This window comes from Blennius ocellaris, assembly GCF_963422515.1.
Source record: "Blennius ocellaris genome assembly, chromosome: 10".
NCBI lineage: Eukaryota > Metazoa > Chordata > Actinopteri > Blenniiformes > Blenniidae > Blennius > Blennius ocellaris.
In genome coordinates, this window is record NC_137659.1 from 3,851,921 (window position 1) to 3,869,066 (window position 17,146).

At 45.2% G+C, this 17,146-nt stretch overlaps 1 protein-coding gene across 1 annotated transcript; it reads left to right on the plus strand.

Moving 5' to 3' along the window:
* Positions 1–245: 245 nt before the first annotated feature.
* LOC308135095 (nuclear receptor coactivator 2-like) lies at positions 246–16,759 on the plus strand (the record flags this gene model as incomplete). The annotated part of the gene is made up of 18 exons (XM_080502968.1): positions 246–368; positions 1,490–1,678; positions 2,525–2,626; positions 3,072–3,212; positions 3,527–3,674; positions 5,480–6,707; positions 10,148–10,397; positions 10,485–10,706; positions 11,284–11,469; positions 11,551–11,656; positions 11,741–11,909; positions 12,078–12,398; positions 14,308–14,385; positions 14,472–14,877; positions 15,715–15,973; positions 16,093–16,258; positions 16,503–16,577; positions 16,727–16,759. Exons 1-18 carry the CDS (start codon positions 290–292, stop codon positions 16,757–16,759), a joined length of 4,158 nt encoding a protein of 1,385 aa, XP_080359094.1. The 5' UTR covers positions 246–289.
* Between the last annotated feature and the right edge of the window lie 387 nt (positions 16,760–17,146).

Below are 17,146 nucleotides of genomic sequence, written 5' to 3' on the forward strand. Positions count from 1 at the left end.
GCGTCCCCTCGGGAATAATAAAATGATTCAAATTCTGATAATCAGTAATTAAACCCAAACTTGGGAGAGTGGCAACTGCTACTGTTCCTTATTTTCTCACCTTTGTCCCACTTTTCTCCCTTTTTCCCCCTCTTTGCACTCCTCTCCCTCCCGTGTCTCCTCCCATCTTCACTCTCCGCCCCCGTCTCAGGCCCTGGACGGCTTCTTCTTCGTGGTCAACATGGAGGGCAACATCGTGTTCGTGTCGGAGAACGTCAGCCAGTATCTGCGCTACCAGCAGGAGGAGCTGATGAGCACCAGCGTGTACAGCGTGCTGCACGTCGGGGACCACGCCGAGTTCATCAAGAACCTGCTGCCCAAGAGCCTTGGTATGAAGCTCCGTGAGGTGACAGGGAAGCTCAGAGGTAGCCTGGAAAAAGTCGTGAGCGTCAAGTACATTTTGCCCCGGGCTCTTTTTCAAACGACCCGTAACATGAGTTGAAAACCTTATCACCTCAGTCAGCCTGTACACAGGACGAGTTGGGTGTCAAACCAGTATGGTTAGTTAGCAGAGCAAATAGATTATGATAATGCAAACATACCTTTGGCATACTTTGTGTCTTTTTAAACGAGCTTTACTGTGGATTAGTGTGGCCATCAGTTGCTTCAACCTCCTGACAACCGGTGGTTCAAATCTGTCCTCTGTGGTGGACATTTTTAAACCTGGCTATCTCTCACCCACTGCATGTTTCTAAAATGACTGACATTTGTATCGACAGAGGACATTCAGGGCTTTTCAATGATACCAAAAATGTTTTCAGTATTCGAATTACCTGGGGAATTTAAATTGGATTGATTGGGGGGGGGGGGAAATGTCTCCAGGTCGTCAGGAGGCTACTGCTTTTAGTGTAACTCTACATCGTTCTAATAAAAAAGCCAGTTTGAAGACTGTGAAGAACAGAAAGGTAAAGACTTACTTGGAGATATATAAAATAAAAAGTCCTCAGAAAAAGAAATGCTTCATCAAAGTGAGTGGAGATGAACTGGACCCTCTAACCTTGGGGTTTGAAGACAGCCAGCTCCCTCCGTCACATCCGTTTATCCACCCAAGTCTCCAGCGACTTCACCGAAACCGTTGATGTTATTTGTTAGTGTGAGCAGTGTGTCAGCACAGGATGCTATTGGGGCCCAGTATATGACTGTTAAGAATAAATGCATGTCATCAAACAACTTGGCATGATGTGATTGATATATCGCATTGTAATGGGATTTTCAGATAATTGAATATTGGTGCAAGTCGATGTGAATCAGGTTTCATTCGGTACTTTATATTAAAATGTAACTCGTGAAAATGAGGCTGCTGTTCCTCAAATATTTATTTTGATCCCGACCAGTAATGGTGACGTGGTTGGCGCTACCTCCTCATAGCTTAATTATGCCTGGTTCAAATCCAGACTAAAGAGTGACTCTCCTAACGCCTTTACTTTTGTTGTTTCGTTTTCTCTTCCAGTCAATCACCGAGGCAGCGATTCCTCCAACAGGAACAGCCACACCTTCAACTGTCGCATGCTGGTGAACCCTCATGCTGACGGTGAAGCCCGGCCAGTTTCCGACCAGCAGGATGCCGCGCAGCAGAAGTACGAGACCATGCAGTGTTTCGCTGTCTCCGAACCAAAGTCCATCAAAGAAGAGGGCGAAGGTATTGACTCTGTTGAAACTAATTCTCTCACCTCACTGTTGTAGTTTATCAGACTCATATTAAGGGTGAATCTATTTTCTGTTTTAGCTCTTTTCAAATTCATACGTCTCAGCGCCTTTTACCTGTTTTGAGTAAAACTTCACTCCCCATTGTTTTCTCTTTCCAAAGCTCTCCATCTGTGTCCTGACTTTTTGTCACGTTCCCGTCACTCTCTTCATCCCTGCTCTCTCAATCTCTTGTGTCCTGTCCTCCTTCCGTCGCCGCTCCTCTCCACTTCTCCCTCCCATCCACCGGGAGAGCCTAATTAGTGTGTGGCACTTTGTCATCTTCCCATCTAATCTAATCACACACACATGCACGCTGGGGAAAAGAATCTGTCTGGTGCTCTAATTTTAGACGTCTGACAACCACATATTGTGGCTCTGTCTCCTCTGACAGTTTTTTTTTTTTCAGGGGGGGGGGGGGGTTGGTTAGTGGTGGACACGCAGTACGTGGCTGTAGTTCGAAGCTGTAGTTAAGGTTCATGAGTGGATTGAGAGCGGTCTTGACGTGGACATCCAAGCTCGCTTGTCACGGTTGTCCTGTTTGATTTCAGCGCTGAGGTGAAGCAGTGCGTGTGCGTGATGTTAAAGGTCCAAACTGTTTTTATACAGATCCAAAACAAGAGATGAATACTGAACTCGCGTTTAGGTATAAACACAGAAATGAAGGGGGAAAATTCAGTCGTTGTGGATTGTGGCGCCATTCACACATCCATGGTCCATCGCATGCACGTACATGATGCACCCATAAAACATTGTTTTTTTCTTTTTGTTTTTTTGTAACCCACCTTTTGTTTAAACACAGATTTTCAGTCCTGCCTCATCTGTGTGGCGAGACGAGTCCCGGTCAAAGAGAGGCCCGTGATGCCCACGTATGAGAGCTTCACCACGCGGCAGGACCTTCAAGGTGCGTCTGCAGGGAGGATGTTTTTCTCCTGAAAACCTAAAAACCCAAACAAACTATGAGTAGAGATTTAAACAGAATTTCATAACTTTGCTGCATGAAATAGCTTCTTCACCAGATTATGTTTTACTACAGAACTAGTCAAACGCAGGGCCTGATTATATTAAAGGTCAATTGTTGAATTAGTCAGAAATGTATGATGGTGCGATTTATAGACAAATAATTTAAAAAGGGTGTTAAACAGGCAGTCAATGCAAGGATTCTAAACGCAGGCATTTCATGTTGTTTCTTTAATATTTAAGTAAATATTCCAACAAGCGGTAATTGATCAGTTGGTCCAACACGAGAAATGTTTGAGGGGTAAAAAAATAGCAGTTTTCGGTTTTATTTGTCCACCTTTGTCACTCCACACTCAAACATGACATGTGAGTATGTTGTGCCCTCTCAGGTAAAATCACATCTCTGGATACGAGCCTGCTGCGCGCGTCCATGAAGCCGGGCTGGGAGGACCTCGTTCGACGCTGCATCCAGAGGTTCCACCTGCAGAATGACGGGGAGATGTCCTTCGCCAAGAAACACCAGCAAGATGGTGATCCATGACGTTCCCCTTATTGTGTTTTAAATAACAGAGCTTGAACAGATTCAGTTTTTATACTGTGGACAGGTTGTAAACTTAGTGCTCGGATGCTTCTTCTTTTTTTGGGGGGGGGATTAAAAAGTACATCACAAAAGAGTTCTAGTAAGACACCATTCTATAAATAGGTGTTAACTTCAATAATTTATCAAATATGACACCAGCATCAGTTTCTTATTTTCTTCACTCTATTACAGTGAAGTTCAACACAGCCCGAATGTGTTTTGGAAGTGAATTAAGAGTATTTTCTACCTCTGTTGTCCTTCCAGTGTTGAGGAACGGCCACGCACTCAGCCCCCTTTACAGATTCTCCCTGGCGGATGGCACTGCCGTCTCGGCTCACACCAAGAGTAAACTGGTTCGAGCCCCAGCCACCAACGAACCGCAGCTCTACATGTCCCTGCACATCCTGCAGAGGTAGCAGCTTATGCCTTTATTTTAACCTTTCGTTTCAATGAAAATTCTGTTTGAGTTGGAGAACACAATACATTGAGTTCAGATTGTGACATTAAAAAAAAAAAAAAAAGCTCCTCAAATATTATGCTCCTCAAATATTATGCTCCTCCACTTTTATAGCAATAGGAGACATTTGAGTTATTGTGGGTTGTTTGAGCCGATTCAATTTCACAATGGAGAAAATTCCATGTCCGCTGAAAAAAGGCTGAAAGTCCATCACAGGGTTAACGCAAAAAGTCAGACGACCACTCTCTCATTCACAACTCCAGTCTCTTTAGAGACCCACATACAGCTAATATGAATGTTTCTGGACTGTAGCATCCAAAGAAAACCCACACACATTCAGGGAGAAGAAGAAAACAAAGTCATGGCCCTGAAGCGTAGTCGAACAAGGCATCTTCTCATGGTCAAGCTCCATAACTTAACATAACAGAGATCAGAGGTGGCAAATGCTTTTGCTCTGTAGTAGTTGCCACACATGAATACGACCCTTTAATTTTTTTCGTAATAATGAATAATCAGACTGGGCCTGTAACTGTCATGAGAGCGGAGTTACTCGGGAAACATTTTCATTATTAGGCTTTTTTTTATTACATGCCAACACATTCTCCGTGCTCCGTCCTCGTCGCCTGTGCATTTATCTCATTCTCTCGCATGGCGTTGGTGGTTTCCCTCCCGATTTGGACAAAGAGTGGGCACTGTAATGCAGATTGGGAACAAAGGCCCCGTTATTCCGAACTGTCGCCATATGTATCGGCCAAAACTGACACAAGCACTACCAGCCCGTCCAGTCTACAGTATCTCTCCATCCCTCCCTCTCAGCACAGGGCAAGGACTGCAACTCAGCATCCAGCCGGCCGTTGATATGACCATTCGGAGTAAGGATTTGGACACCAGTCAGAAAACAATGCCAGGACTGTTACCCAGGGCATTCGGGGATCAATGGCGAGAACTTGGCCTTTTTACTTCCACAAGTTTCACATTCAAAATTATCGCTCCAGCATTTAGCACAATGAGAGCTTTGTGTGTGGAGCTGCAGTCAAGCCGTGTTTAAAATGTCTCTCTGTTACCGCTTCGGGCCTTCTCGCCACTCAGTTTTCTTACTTGTGTATACTCTTAAAAAGACAATTTCTGCCCGTATAACTTTATGACGATTTGAATAGAATAATATTCAAAACTGTGAATGGAGGCTCACAGAAAGTAATCTGAACATCAACGAAATGTGTTTTTATTGAAGTCGTGCAGAAAAAAAATAAACCAATTCACAAATACAAATAAATAATAAAACAACATTGAATAGGATTAATAAGTGTATGAAAAACAAATAAACAAACTTGGTCCAACCGGGATTCTCAATTTATACCTGCGTACTAGATCAAAAATATCATTAAACATTATAACGAATGACATTCATATAAATATCAAGATAGTATAAATACACTAAAATATATCAGATACAAATATCAGTAGACAGAAGTCATATCGTATAATAAATGACAAAGTCCCATATACTTATGTATAAACAAATTAATGCATATAAAAGTATTAAAATACGGAATTACATGCAATTTCCTGTGTGAGAAAGATATGAACACAATTCACTATAAATACAAACACAGCCATATACCATCCTGTCAGGTTAAGCACTTTTTCACTTGTACCTTGTAAAAAAAATTTTTTTTTTTCAGCTTGCTTTTATTTCATTTTCGCACCGTAGTGTCTGGTTGCTAAACAGAATCTATAAATACATTTCTTCTTTCGTTCAGGGAAAACATCAGTGGCCTAGCAGCCGACACCCCCGGTGCCCAGAGCACAGCCAAACCAATGACCCCCGCCAGTGTGAGTGGACCCTCCCCGTCCCCGGACGCCAGCGTCACCAGCAACACCCACCACTCCGCAGCGGCCTCCGGCACCCCCGGACGCGTTTACAGCGCCGTATCAGGACGGGCACCCACGCCTCAGGGAAACTGCCACTCACTCAAGCTGGGCAGCCCCTCGGCCCTGGGGAGCCCGAGCGTCACCTCGGGGGCCCAGGGTGCCATGTTGTCCCCCCGCCATCGCCAGAGCCCCAACCCGGGGGCGAGCAGCAGCACCTGCAGTAGCCCCCACGTCCCCCAGCATCCCCCCGGCTCTTTCTCCCCCGCGGCCGGCCTCCACTCGCCAGCATCTGTGTGCAGCAGCACGGGAAACAGCCAAGGCTTCAACTCCCTCAGTGCGCTGCAGGCGCTCAGCCAAGGCCACAGGGTTTCCCAGGGGCTTTCGGAGGGACAGCATCCCGAGTCGCCCGACAGGAAACCCGTTCCCCTCCAAAGCCCTCTTCACAGCACCAACGCCGGCAGCCAACAGGCCAAGAACAATCCCAGCCTCGAGGCCGACCTCTTTGGTTCGTTCGAGGAGCAGCAGGACCAGGAGGACGAGCAGGCGGAGGGCAAAGACGGGGACGGCTTTGGAGGAAACGGGAGCCCGGGGGACCCGAGTGACGCGCCAAACCGCCTTCTGAACGCCAAAGGCCACACCAAGCTGCTCCAGCTCCTCACCACCAAGCTGGAACCCAGCGATCCCTGCTCACCGCCGGGGCCCCTGGGAGATGACCAGAACTGCAAGGACCAGCTGGGTGGGATGGGTGGCGTAGGGGGCGCGGGACACAACAACCATTCCACCTCATTAAAGGAGAAACACAAAATCCTCCACAGGTTGCTGCAGAACAGCACCTCGCCTGTGGAGTTGGCCAAGCTGACGGCCGAGGCCACGGGCAAAGACCCCCTCGGCCCGGAGTCGTCGTCAGCCGACGGCATGGCGGCTCTAGGCGAACTCTGTCCAAAGCAGGAGCCGGGGAGCCCCAAGAAGAAGGACAATGCATTGCTTCGCTACCTTCTGGACAGGGATGATAACAGCATTCTGGATAAAGCCATCAAGATGGAGCCGGGTGAGGGAGTGAAGTTGTCCAGCGTGAAGACGGAGAAACCGGATCCAGGTTTCAATATAGCCGAACAGGTCAGTAATAACACTGCTAAGCGGCGGGGTTGAAGTTTCCACTAATTTAACATGATGGTTATATGATTTATGCCCGGACTTATGTTTGACAACCCCGGTGGAACGCTATCAAGCTAGTTGTAATTCTGCCCACAAGAATACAAGCTATGGTATGAGCACCGAGTCCACGTCTCATGTTACCTGTAATGTGACTCCAAGAAAACATTCAAGTCAATTCATGTAAGAATCATATTTATATTTGAAACTTGTATTCCCCTGGTACTCCATGCCAACTTTGGCCTTTTAATGTCTGTGGCAGAAAAAGCTGAACCATAAACCTGAGCCAGCAATTTATATCGCTAAAGAATAGCATTTACCATTTTATAAACATACAAGTAATTAATGCATGTTCTTTCAAGAACAGTTGAAGCTAACCGAAAATCAATATTTACCCTCTTCATAATACTAGCTCTCAGCATCCAGATGGTTGTTGGAAGTGGATTGTGCAGAAGAAGAGAGAGAGGTGGCTGCATCGGGTACATATAGAAAACCATTTTTAATGTTGTAGAGACGAGATAAGATAAAGATCTCATGGAGGAGGAGGACGAGGAAGAGCAGGACCTCATAACTGGGAGAAACCGACTGATCAATAGACGAGCATCACAGAGGACGAGAGGATTTATCTGGACACAGTGTAGGGATTGAACCTGTACAATATTTAACAAGTTATTTGCTGGGTCAAGGGTCTTGGAGGATTCCAGTGAACCATCTGAGGCCTCTGTAGCTGGTGATTTCCTTCAGGCATCGCAGAGGGCAGCCAATATTATCTCTGCGCTTTACAGTTGCAGGAACAGGACAAACAGTCGCCGGTTCATTGTTGCCATGAAAAGTGCAGGTGCATTAACAAAGCTGGCGTTGGATTCAGGAAGGGGCCGAGCCAGAGTAGGGGGGGGGGGGGGGGTTAAGGCTCCGACTAACTGCTGCACCTCCGGGGCAGAAAGGCTTCTGCCGGAGAGAACGGAAGTGGTTACAGGTTCCGATCCAGAAAAGATCCTGTGTGTTGTTGTTGACAAAGTCGAAGCTTTGTTTACCCTGGAAGGTTTTGTCGTACAGAAGATGTGGTGGAAATGTTCCCTTCACTAGAAGAACTGTTTTAAATATCTCGACCCATTTGAGTGCAACTCAAGCAGATCTCAAATGAGGAGACTTGTAATAAATGTTTTCATCTTAAGCAAAAAAAAAAAGTACACAATGCGAACCTACCATACCTAAACTAAAGATTCTCCAAAAACATGATGGAGGAGGGACAAATGTAATTAGGTTAACAACAAAGAGATATCTGCATTTCCTATAAAAACTCAAGACATTTGTTCATTTTATAATATCAATGACAGACGCATGCCGTTCGTGGATCCAGAACTAATTTTGGTCGCTTTCTTGTGGTTTGTTTGCAACTTGTTGCAACATTAATACTGCGATTTGTAGTGAGACGGCACCACAATGTCTCTGAGTCCCCCTTACAGATTATGAGCCACGGTCAAAGACATTTTCCCAAATGTCTCTTTCGTTAAAGGTCGCCAAAATCTCCCAGTATATATTTTCACCTTAACACAAAGATCAACTGATCAGTTTGTGATGGCTGAACTTCAAAGTCACCGTCACCTGGCAAGTCACCCGAAACGCCTCGGTAGAAATCCTTAAAATGTGACGCACATCGCCCACGGTGACGTAGTTCCAGCCGCAATTCCAAAAAGATTGGGACGGTTTTTGCTAAATGTCAGTCGCTGTGACCTTGTGTCACGACCTCGCTCAGTCTGCGCCTCGTGTCGACGTTTGATTTCTGGCTCACAAGGTTATACCAGGTCAAATTAATGTTGATTACTGCGTACTGTATTAAAAATACACATAAGGGGCAGAGTCGGTGTGAGTCCAATTACGAATTCATGATGTGGATGATCGTGTGCTGTGTATCTGGGTTACAATGCCTGTGGTAGCGGATGACTGTGGACTAACATACAGTGTGTCTGTGTGTGTGTGCAGCAGCAAGAGTTTCTATGTGTATTATAGTAGGGCAAACCTAATTTAAACACAAATAAACCGACAGCGTGTGAAGCCAAGTAATCATTTCATCGCTGAATTAAAACAAAAAGAACTTGCAGTTTGTTAATCTGTGGAAACGTTCATGCCTTGCCCATTTGTGCGTGTGTGTGTGTGTGTGTGTGTGTCTCGGCTGTGTTTTCACCTCTTGCCTGTGTGTCGTACTGTACATCACACATGACCTCCTTACTGTGTCACAGTTTATTTTTAGCTCCGCCTCTATTCATCAGCCAAAGGAAACAATTTCTCTTCCGTCCGTGTGCGCTTTGGTTGAACTTACACTGTGTTACTTGACTGGCGTGTCGTTCTGGTGAACCGATCATCAGACATCTGACTCGGTGTTTGCGCTTGCTTTTGTTTCACCAGGTGTATTTATTTTAGTATCATCGTTGAACAGCCAGAAACATTCATGTTTTCTAATGTGGCAACTTTTAAGAAGGAAGAGCTGGAGGAAATAAGATGTCATATCTGACTCTATATTGTATTTGTAATCATCGTTGCTGAATCTCATTAAAAGGTAAATCTTTAGAAGCCGAAACATCACTAAATAATACATTTTTCCTCGCTATTAAAATACAAAGTGCTCTCAAAAGACGATTTCGTAGTTATCAAGCTTTTAATCAACGAGGGAATCCCGTCTTGGATCGAAGATCAGCAGAATGAGTAATAGAGTCGATAAAATCTCGGCCATATAAAAGACTTTTAGAGATAATATTTAACATGATCACGTTGTGAAGGTTGACTTAACCTGGACAAGTGATCCTATTTGGTCACTTCCTGTTGCTCCTGTTTGTGAATTTACGACAGTCGCAGAATAGAAGAGTAAATACTCGTGCAAAACACTTGAGTTGCTTGTGCAGCATTTATGGAATTTGTGGATATGAATATTCAGAAACATGAAGCCTACAACATACAGTACATGTTGTTTTACAGCATATTTAATTTTGTTCTTCTGTACATTATCGTACGTTTGTCATCTTTTTTTTACACTGATGTAACATTTTTTTACATCCAGAAATATCCTTCATCGTGACATTGTAGAAAATCTGCACAGGAGCTGCAGAAAAATAGAAAATAAATGTGTTAAAGGAAGGATGAGCAAAGACCAAAATCCTAAAAATAGAGGAGTGGTCATTTTTTAACATGCAAAAAGAAAAATCCAGAAAAAGAAACATTGAGTTAGCATGATCAGCATTATCATTTTCTAAGAAGTAGAATTGTCATCAGAATGCAAAAGCAACATATTGAAAATTATAGAACTAAGTACTGAAATATGACCTTAATTATGCAAATAGGATATTTGTGATAATGCAAGAAGACATAATAAAGTGATATTCCTGAACATCTTGTGCAACTGATCTCAGACCAGTGAGCTGGAGGACCTGCTGAAGGACTTGCAAAGTGGCGGCCAGCAGCAGCAGCAGCAGCAGCAGCAGCTCTTCTCCGGTCACCCAGCCTCCAGAGGCGCAGCCTCGTCGTCCACCTCGCCCTCGGTGACGCCCAGCTCCTCCGTGGACAAACAGACAATCATCAGTGACATCCTGCAGATGGCCGACAGCGGCAGCCGCAGCCCCCCGAGTCAGCACAGGGGCTTCCCCACAATCGGCCCCGCAGGTACGCTTCTATTAGGCGTTTACACACGTTCGACTCTTTGAATAACTCCTGGAATATGAAGGATATCGTGTGAAATGTCGTCCACAGCGGGATTTAATGGTGCCAGATCAGGCCAGCTGGGTCAAGGCGCTCCTCCCATCAGGGGCATGTCTCTGGATGGCAGCATGGGGCCCAACGCTGGCCGGCCCTTCCCTCCTCAACACAGGAGCAGTGGGCCCTATTCCTTACTGCAGCAGCAGCAGCAGCACCAGCAAGGCATGATGGGAACTCATGCAGGCATGGCCAACCAGCCCACAATGGCCAACCCCGGTGAGGCAAAACAACAGAGACACTCTCAGTAAAATAAATAGTGCCACCTCATAGTGCACCTCAGACACCCAATAAGAGGCTCAGAAGAGAGAAAATACAATTAGATGGATTTCTTTTCTTTCCTTTTTAAAAAAAGTAAAAACAGTGTTTGAAAAAGACATTTCAAGGACATAGATAAAATGATGTATTTTTCCCTCAACACATTTTCTATTGATTTTTATTTTATGTTTTTGATTATTTTTCGTTGTTTTCTTGTTAATAAATGTTGATTTCACTGCAGCACAAATTCTTTTAAGGATGCTGTAATATTTTGACTTTTTTTCTTCTTCAACATTTCGACTTAATTGCCAACATGAACTTCATTCTTGTCTTTTTTATTTTTTTTAAATTTTATTTATTGGCAGGCTTTGCTCTGGTTTTTCCCTTTTTCCATTTCAACTCATTATTTTTCTCTTAACACGTTAGAATTAATCCTCGTCTTGTCAAACATTTCCTCACATTGAGCAAATATGAACATTTTGATTGTATTGTAAGTTTTACATCTATTGGTACTTTTTTTTGTCTGTCTCCAAACCAGCCATGCGTGGTTCCATGCAGCAAGGCTGGGGCCCCCAGGGGCCGCTCGGGAGCCCTGCAGGGCCCATGATGGGGCAAGGGGTCGGCCCCGGTCGCATGGTGGCCAGCATGAACGCTTCCCTCGCCACGCGTGGCAGTGGGCACCCTGGATCCAGAGCCATGGTCAACATGCAGATGATGGGCAGTGGTGAGTAGAGATGGATCTGATGCAGGAATCAAGACGTCGTCAGATCACAGACTCTGATCTTGTTTTGTGAATTCCCTTCAGAGATGGAAATGGCGACCCCTCCTTACCCTCACCAGCAAGCTCCGCCCAATCAGACTGCTCCGTGGCCCGACCGGATGATGATGGATCACTACGGAAACCAAAGCAGGTACAGCGTTCAGCTCCATTCAAGGGTGAAGGAGGAGCCGTCGGGTGGGCAGTGGTTGGACAGTAACACCACGTTGCCCTCCAGGCCGCCGTACGGCGTCCCCCAGGACGACGGGCTGGGGTGCTGTGGCACCGGGCCCGAGGGGCCGCCCGATGAAGGAGCTCTGCTCAACCAGCTGTGCTCGGTGCTCAAGGACTACGAGGGTCTGGAGGAAATCGACAAGATGCTGGGAATCCCCACGTTGGCCGGACAGGTGAGCATCAATCTGCTGGAGATATGACATCTCTTTGAATTTGTCCAGATTTTTTTTTTAATATATTTTGCTTTATGAGTGGCAATTGTAAATATAATATGATGTATTTTTTTCCCCCCATTATTGAACAAAATGATTTCAAACGGTTCCTCCCCCGTCACCATGCAGGGGCCTCTGTCGGACCAGGACCAGTACTTGGGTGCCTCAGACCCCACAGCTGGCATGAAGCCCCCCCTCTACAGTCAACACTACGGGGGCCAGCCGGGTTATGGCGGCATGGCCCCCGACGGCAGTTACCACGGCCCCCCCATGGGGGGTCACATGGGCCCTCAGAGGATGGCTCCCGTCGGCTACCCTCCGATGATGAGGATGCCCGGTGGCGCGGGGCTCAGGCCGTCTGGTATGAGGCCGGGGGGGCCGAACCCCATCGTCCCCACGCAGCCCAACAACCTGAGGCTCCAACTGCAGCACAGACTTCAAGCCCAGCTGGTAGGTGACGGGGAATCGTCTCCATCTCTTCTCTTCAGGTTTTCCTCCTTCCCTGCAGCTCAAGGGGAAATATTTAGATCTCCCCCTGGTGGCCACTTGCAGCATGTTATTTATGCTTCCGTCTCCACATTGGTATGAGTTAAAGTATGAATGTGCTGCGAATAAATGTTTATCGAAATTCAAGTTCCACTGTGGACTGAACCATTAGTACCAACACTGGAAGGATGTTCAAACTCTATATAGAAATGCCCCGAGCTGGATTTGGACCATGGTGTTATCTCACCGTCACACCAACAACTACTATATACTAGATCATCTGTCTTTATGTATTGTCGATGCATAATCCTAAATTCTATCTTAAAAACTACAGTTTCAACAATGTTTAACTGAAGTAATATACCAACGGAATTTCAAGATTAGCACTAAGGAGCCAAAACCAGCAATGAGCTTGCAGAAACGGTAAAAAAAAAGAAAAAAAGCCTTTAGAAAATCAACGTTTTCTTTCATTTCTGCTGTGTAATGGTACACAGTTCTAACTGTAAACCTATCATTTTGAGGTGTGCAAAGCCCGATCCATTTGCACATCAGTTTATAATTTCATAAAGGTTTCTAACCAGAGATTCATACTTACCAATGTTTTCTTGACACTACAGTAATTTTATTATTCCATGCAAAAAGAAAATGGAACTTGTAAACGTCTCTGTTTGAATGAAATTCATGTTATGTTGACAACTTTTGTTGCTCTTTGATCTCATGTCCACTGTTTTTATAATGTAGTAAGATCATGAATTAGTTACCTCTTCCCTGTTTGACGAACTTCACACAAACATGATGAAACTTAAGGAGGCCTAGATAGAATTAATGGGGAGTCAAGTCACTCTAATTATTAGACACACAAATAGAAGAGTATTTCTTTACTCAAGTATAACATCTGGTAAAGAAATAGATATCTTTTTAAATTATTATTGTCGTTACAAGAGAAGCAGCAGAGCCAACAGGCAGTCCATTTCGGTTCACTGAGTTTAAGGAGCCGAAAGGAACAAGCATGCTTTAGATTTCAGGCTTCATCAGCAGTTCCAGTGAACACACATACACACACACACACACACACACACACACACACACACACACACACACACACACACACACACACACACACACACACACACACACACACACACACACACACACACACACGCTCTAAGATAATTGCGCTGACTGTACTTGATGTGGCTGGCTTTGAACACACCAGGCCATCTCTTCATAGTGACCACTGTGTTCCCTTCTGTCCTCTTGTTCAATGCATTTTATTCACAGCCACATATCTCGTGCGTTGGTCCAGACTGCCACCTGGTGGAAAGTCTTGGAAGGAGGATTGATTTCTCCCCTAAACTACCTGTAATTAATTAACAGTTCCTCCTACGTGAAGCACGACTTTTGCACTTCTGTCTTCAGTGGGGAAACTGTGCGAAAAGTCACACTAACAGATGATTCAAAGTTTCCAATGCTAAATTAGTCATTTTGAAGGTTTGGAGTCTGAAATAAACACTGTGCATGAAGGGTTTACTTCAAAATGTGGGCAAATAGTTTATTTATTACTAATAATCAAAAAATAACGAGACAAAGGAATTAACCTTTATTTACCCAGGAAAATGTAATTGTTGAGAAGAGTCCATCCTTGTCTGGACGAGCATCAACACACAAATAGTTTCATTATTGTTATCGCAGCATAACTACGTATCTAATTTGAATAAAATTACAATGATCATTATTTAAACATGGTTTTAGATGGCTTTATTTCTTGTTTTTAGCAAAGAATTCATTATAAGTTTGTCCTTTATCATATTTCTAGTTTCTTCATAATCTCATTCTTATATATTCAAACTGCTTTCTGCCGTCTCCTCTGTAGAACCGCCAGCCGATGGTGAACCAGATGGGTGGAGTGTCCAATATGAATCTACCTCTCAGGTCGAATGTACCAAACCAGGTCAGTTTGGCTTTTTTTGTCGGTCGCACGGTGACGGATCTCTGTCGGGAGTCGCTGACTCGCCTGTGCCTCCTCCGCCCCTGCAGGGAACCCTCAACGCCCAGATGCTGGCCCAGCGTCAGCGCGAGTACCTCAGCAACCACCTCCGCCAGCGGCAGCAGCAGCACGTGCAGCGGGCCATGATGATGCGCGCTCAGGGCATCAGCATGCCGCCCAGCGGGGGCAGCGCGCCCACGCCCATGCCCATGGGCGGCACCAACCCGCGGCTCCCCCAGGGCAACCCGCAGCAGTTCCCCTACCCGGCCGCCAGCTACGGTACAGGCCTCCCCTCTCCTCCTCTCCACCCAGGCTCCTCCAGCCCCTTCTCCTCCTCCCCTCTGTCGCCCAGCCATCACCTGGCTAGCCAGGGCATGATGGGAAATGTAGGCGGGCAGTACGGCGGGATCATGAGCCCTCCGGCTCAGCACGGTGCCTTCCAGTTCGGCGGTTCAGGTATACGATGAGGGCAACGCCGGCGACGCCTCCGTGGTTTGTGTGTGCTTCAATGGGACGTGCCGTCTCTTTCTTCTGGTCTGGTGGTCGCCGTCACTTTCTTCTTGGCTGTGGTTGGACGTTGCATGATCAAATTGTCGCACTGGGTTTGTTTATTTGTGTAAATCAGCACCGGTGCAAATCTTCCACATTTACACTTGAATCAAACAGATTAAATCTGACGTTGACTCTCGAATGAACCAATCAGAAATGGATTGATTGATTGATGTCTATTCTGGATATGTTGGTGGCAGTAAAGCAAAAGAAAAAAGAAAATTTGTCAAAATATTTAAGCGTTCCTTTTCCAAATCCCTTTAAAATGTAGATAAACGAGTTGAAAGTTATTATTCACAATTGAAAAAGAGCATAAAGGAGATTTTTCCACCAGGTCTGTCATTTTAAGACCTTTTGATTAGTTTGTGTTATTTACAGCACAAAATCCTGAAGATTCTCAGGTTGCATCAAAGAAATGCGAAGAACTTATTCCCCTTTTTTCAACATTAGATAATAGGCAAGTGAGCTTATAGCACCAGCATCATTTCCCATTTCTTACTAGTTTTTATTTGTTTATTTTATTGTACTTCAATGGTTTAACAGCCATTGAATAGATGTATGTTTTAGGCCCAAATATAAAAATGACCCTGATTATAAGATGACCTCCTCTTACAAGGCTCAAGTTATGAGAACATGAATTGAATTGTTGAAAATGAAGATAATAAATTGAATGAATTCATGGAAACGAATCTTTCAGTTGGACCGCCACAGTGCTTAGTTTTCATGACCTCTTGCCCTCTGTAGGAATGAGCCAGCAGCAGCAGCAGCAGCAGCAGCAGCAGCAGCAGCACCAGGATCCGGGGTCCTGCTACCCGTGTGGAGCCACCGCCCCGCAGAGCCCCCTGCTGTCCCCCAGGATGGGGCCGGGTCAGAACCCCATGCTGCAGCAGAACCAGGGCCAACCTCAGCCCCAGGGTCCGAACCAGGGCGTTCCCCCCAGCTACCAGCCCAGTGCCGACCTCAACGGGTGGCCTCAGCACGCCAACATCTCCACCAGCAGCAGGTAGCAGCAGAAACAATCCGTCAGTTTGGGGGGGGGGGGGGTTTTCTTCTTCTTCTTCTTTTTTTTTTTTTTAAACCTAACCGTGACCCATGTCCTACCGTGTTTCGTCTCTCGCCAAGTGTGTACTCGCAGCAGTCCCAGTCTCGGTACGCCACGCAACCCAACGGAGGAATGTACAGCGGAAACAACAACATGAACCTGGGAGTTGCCATGGCAACTAATAGTGGCAGCATGAATCCAATGTCAGGGCAGCTGAGCTCTATGGCCTCCATGAACACTGACCAGGTTAAAACAAATGCACACAAATGTATTTTTTTTTACTTGTGAACCGAGATTTTTGCTGCTTCTTCTTCTTCTTCTTCATCTTCTTGTTCTTGTTCTTCTTGTTCTTGTTCTTCTTGTTCTTTTCTTGTTCTTCTTCTTCTACTTCTTCTTCTTCTCCTTCTCCTTCTCCTTCTCCTTCTTCTTCTTCTTCTTCTTCTACTTCTTCTTGTGCTGAACTCATAAAGCTGCCTCTTCTGCTGTGCAGGTGAGCGACAGCAGCCTGATCCTGGAGCAGCTCGCCGGAATCGACATGATGACGCAAGAGAGTGAAAGCAATTCAGTAAGCAAAATGTGTTTTTATTAACATGTTAAATTATTTTTTGTTCCTCAGTTCAAAACATGTGGGAGTTTTTTATTTTTTTTCTTCTAATCAAGTTAAATTACATTTCTAGGTGTAAGTGACTTATCTCTGTGACTGGTGTCCCTCAGGGTTCTATTTTGGGCCCACACACTTCAGTCTGACCACCTCATGCTTGACTTTCCTGCCTTGATGATTTTCCGTCTCTTTTCAGAACTTCTGCTGACCCCGGCTTTGGTTGAGACGAGGTAACCTTGAAGGCCATACAATTATATGTATATATATATATATATATATATATATATATATATATATATATATATATATATATATATATACATATATATACATATAAAAAGAAGTAATCCAGACACCGGGTCGGCTCAGAAGTTCGAAGGATTGGACGGGAACGCTGCTCCACTAAGAGCTCCCAAGGCACTGTAGGACAGCAGAGGACTGTAAAATCACGAGAAACACAACAGGAAACATCGTGAGAGCAAACACACAAGAGACAAACTGAACCACTTCTATTCTTTTAGTACTGGAGATCA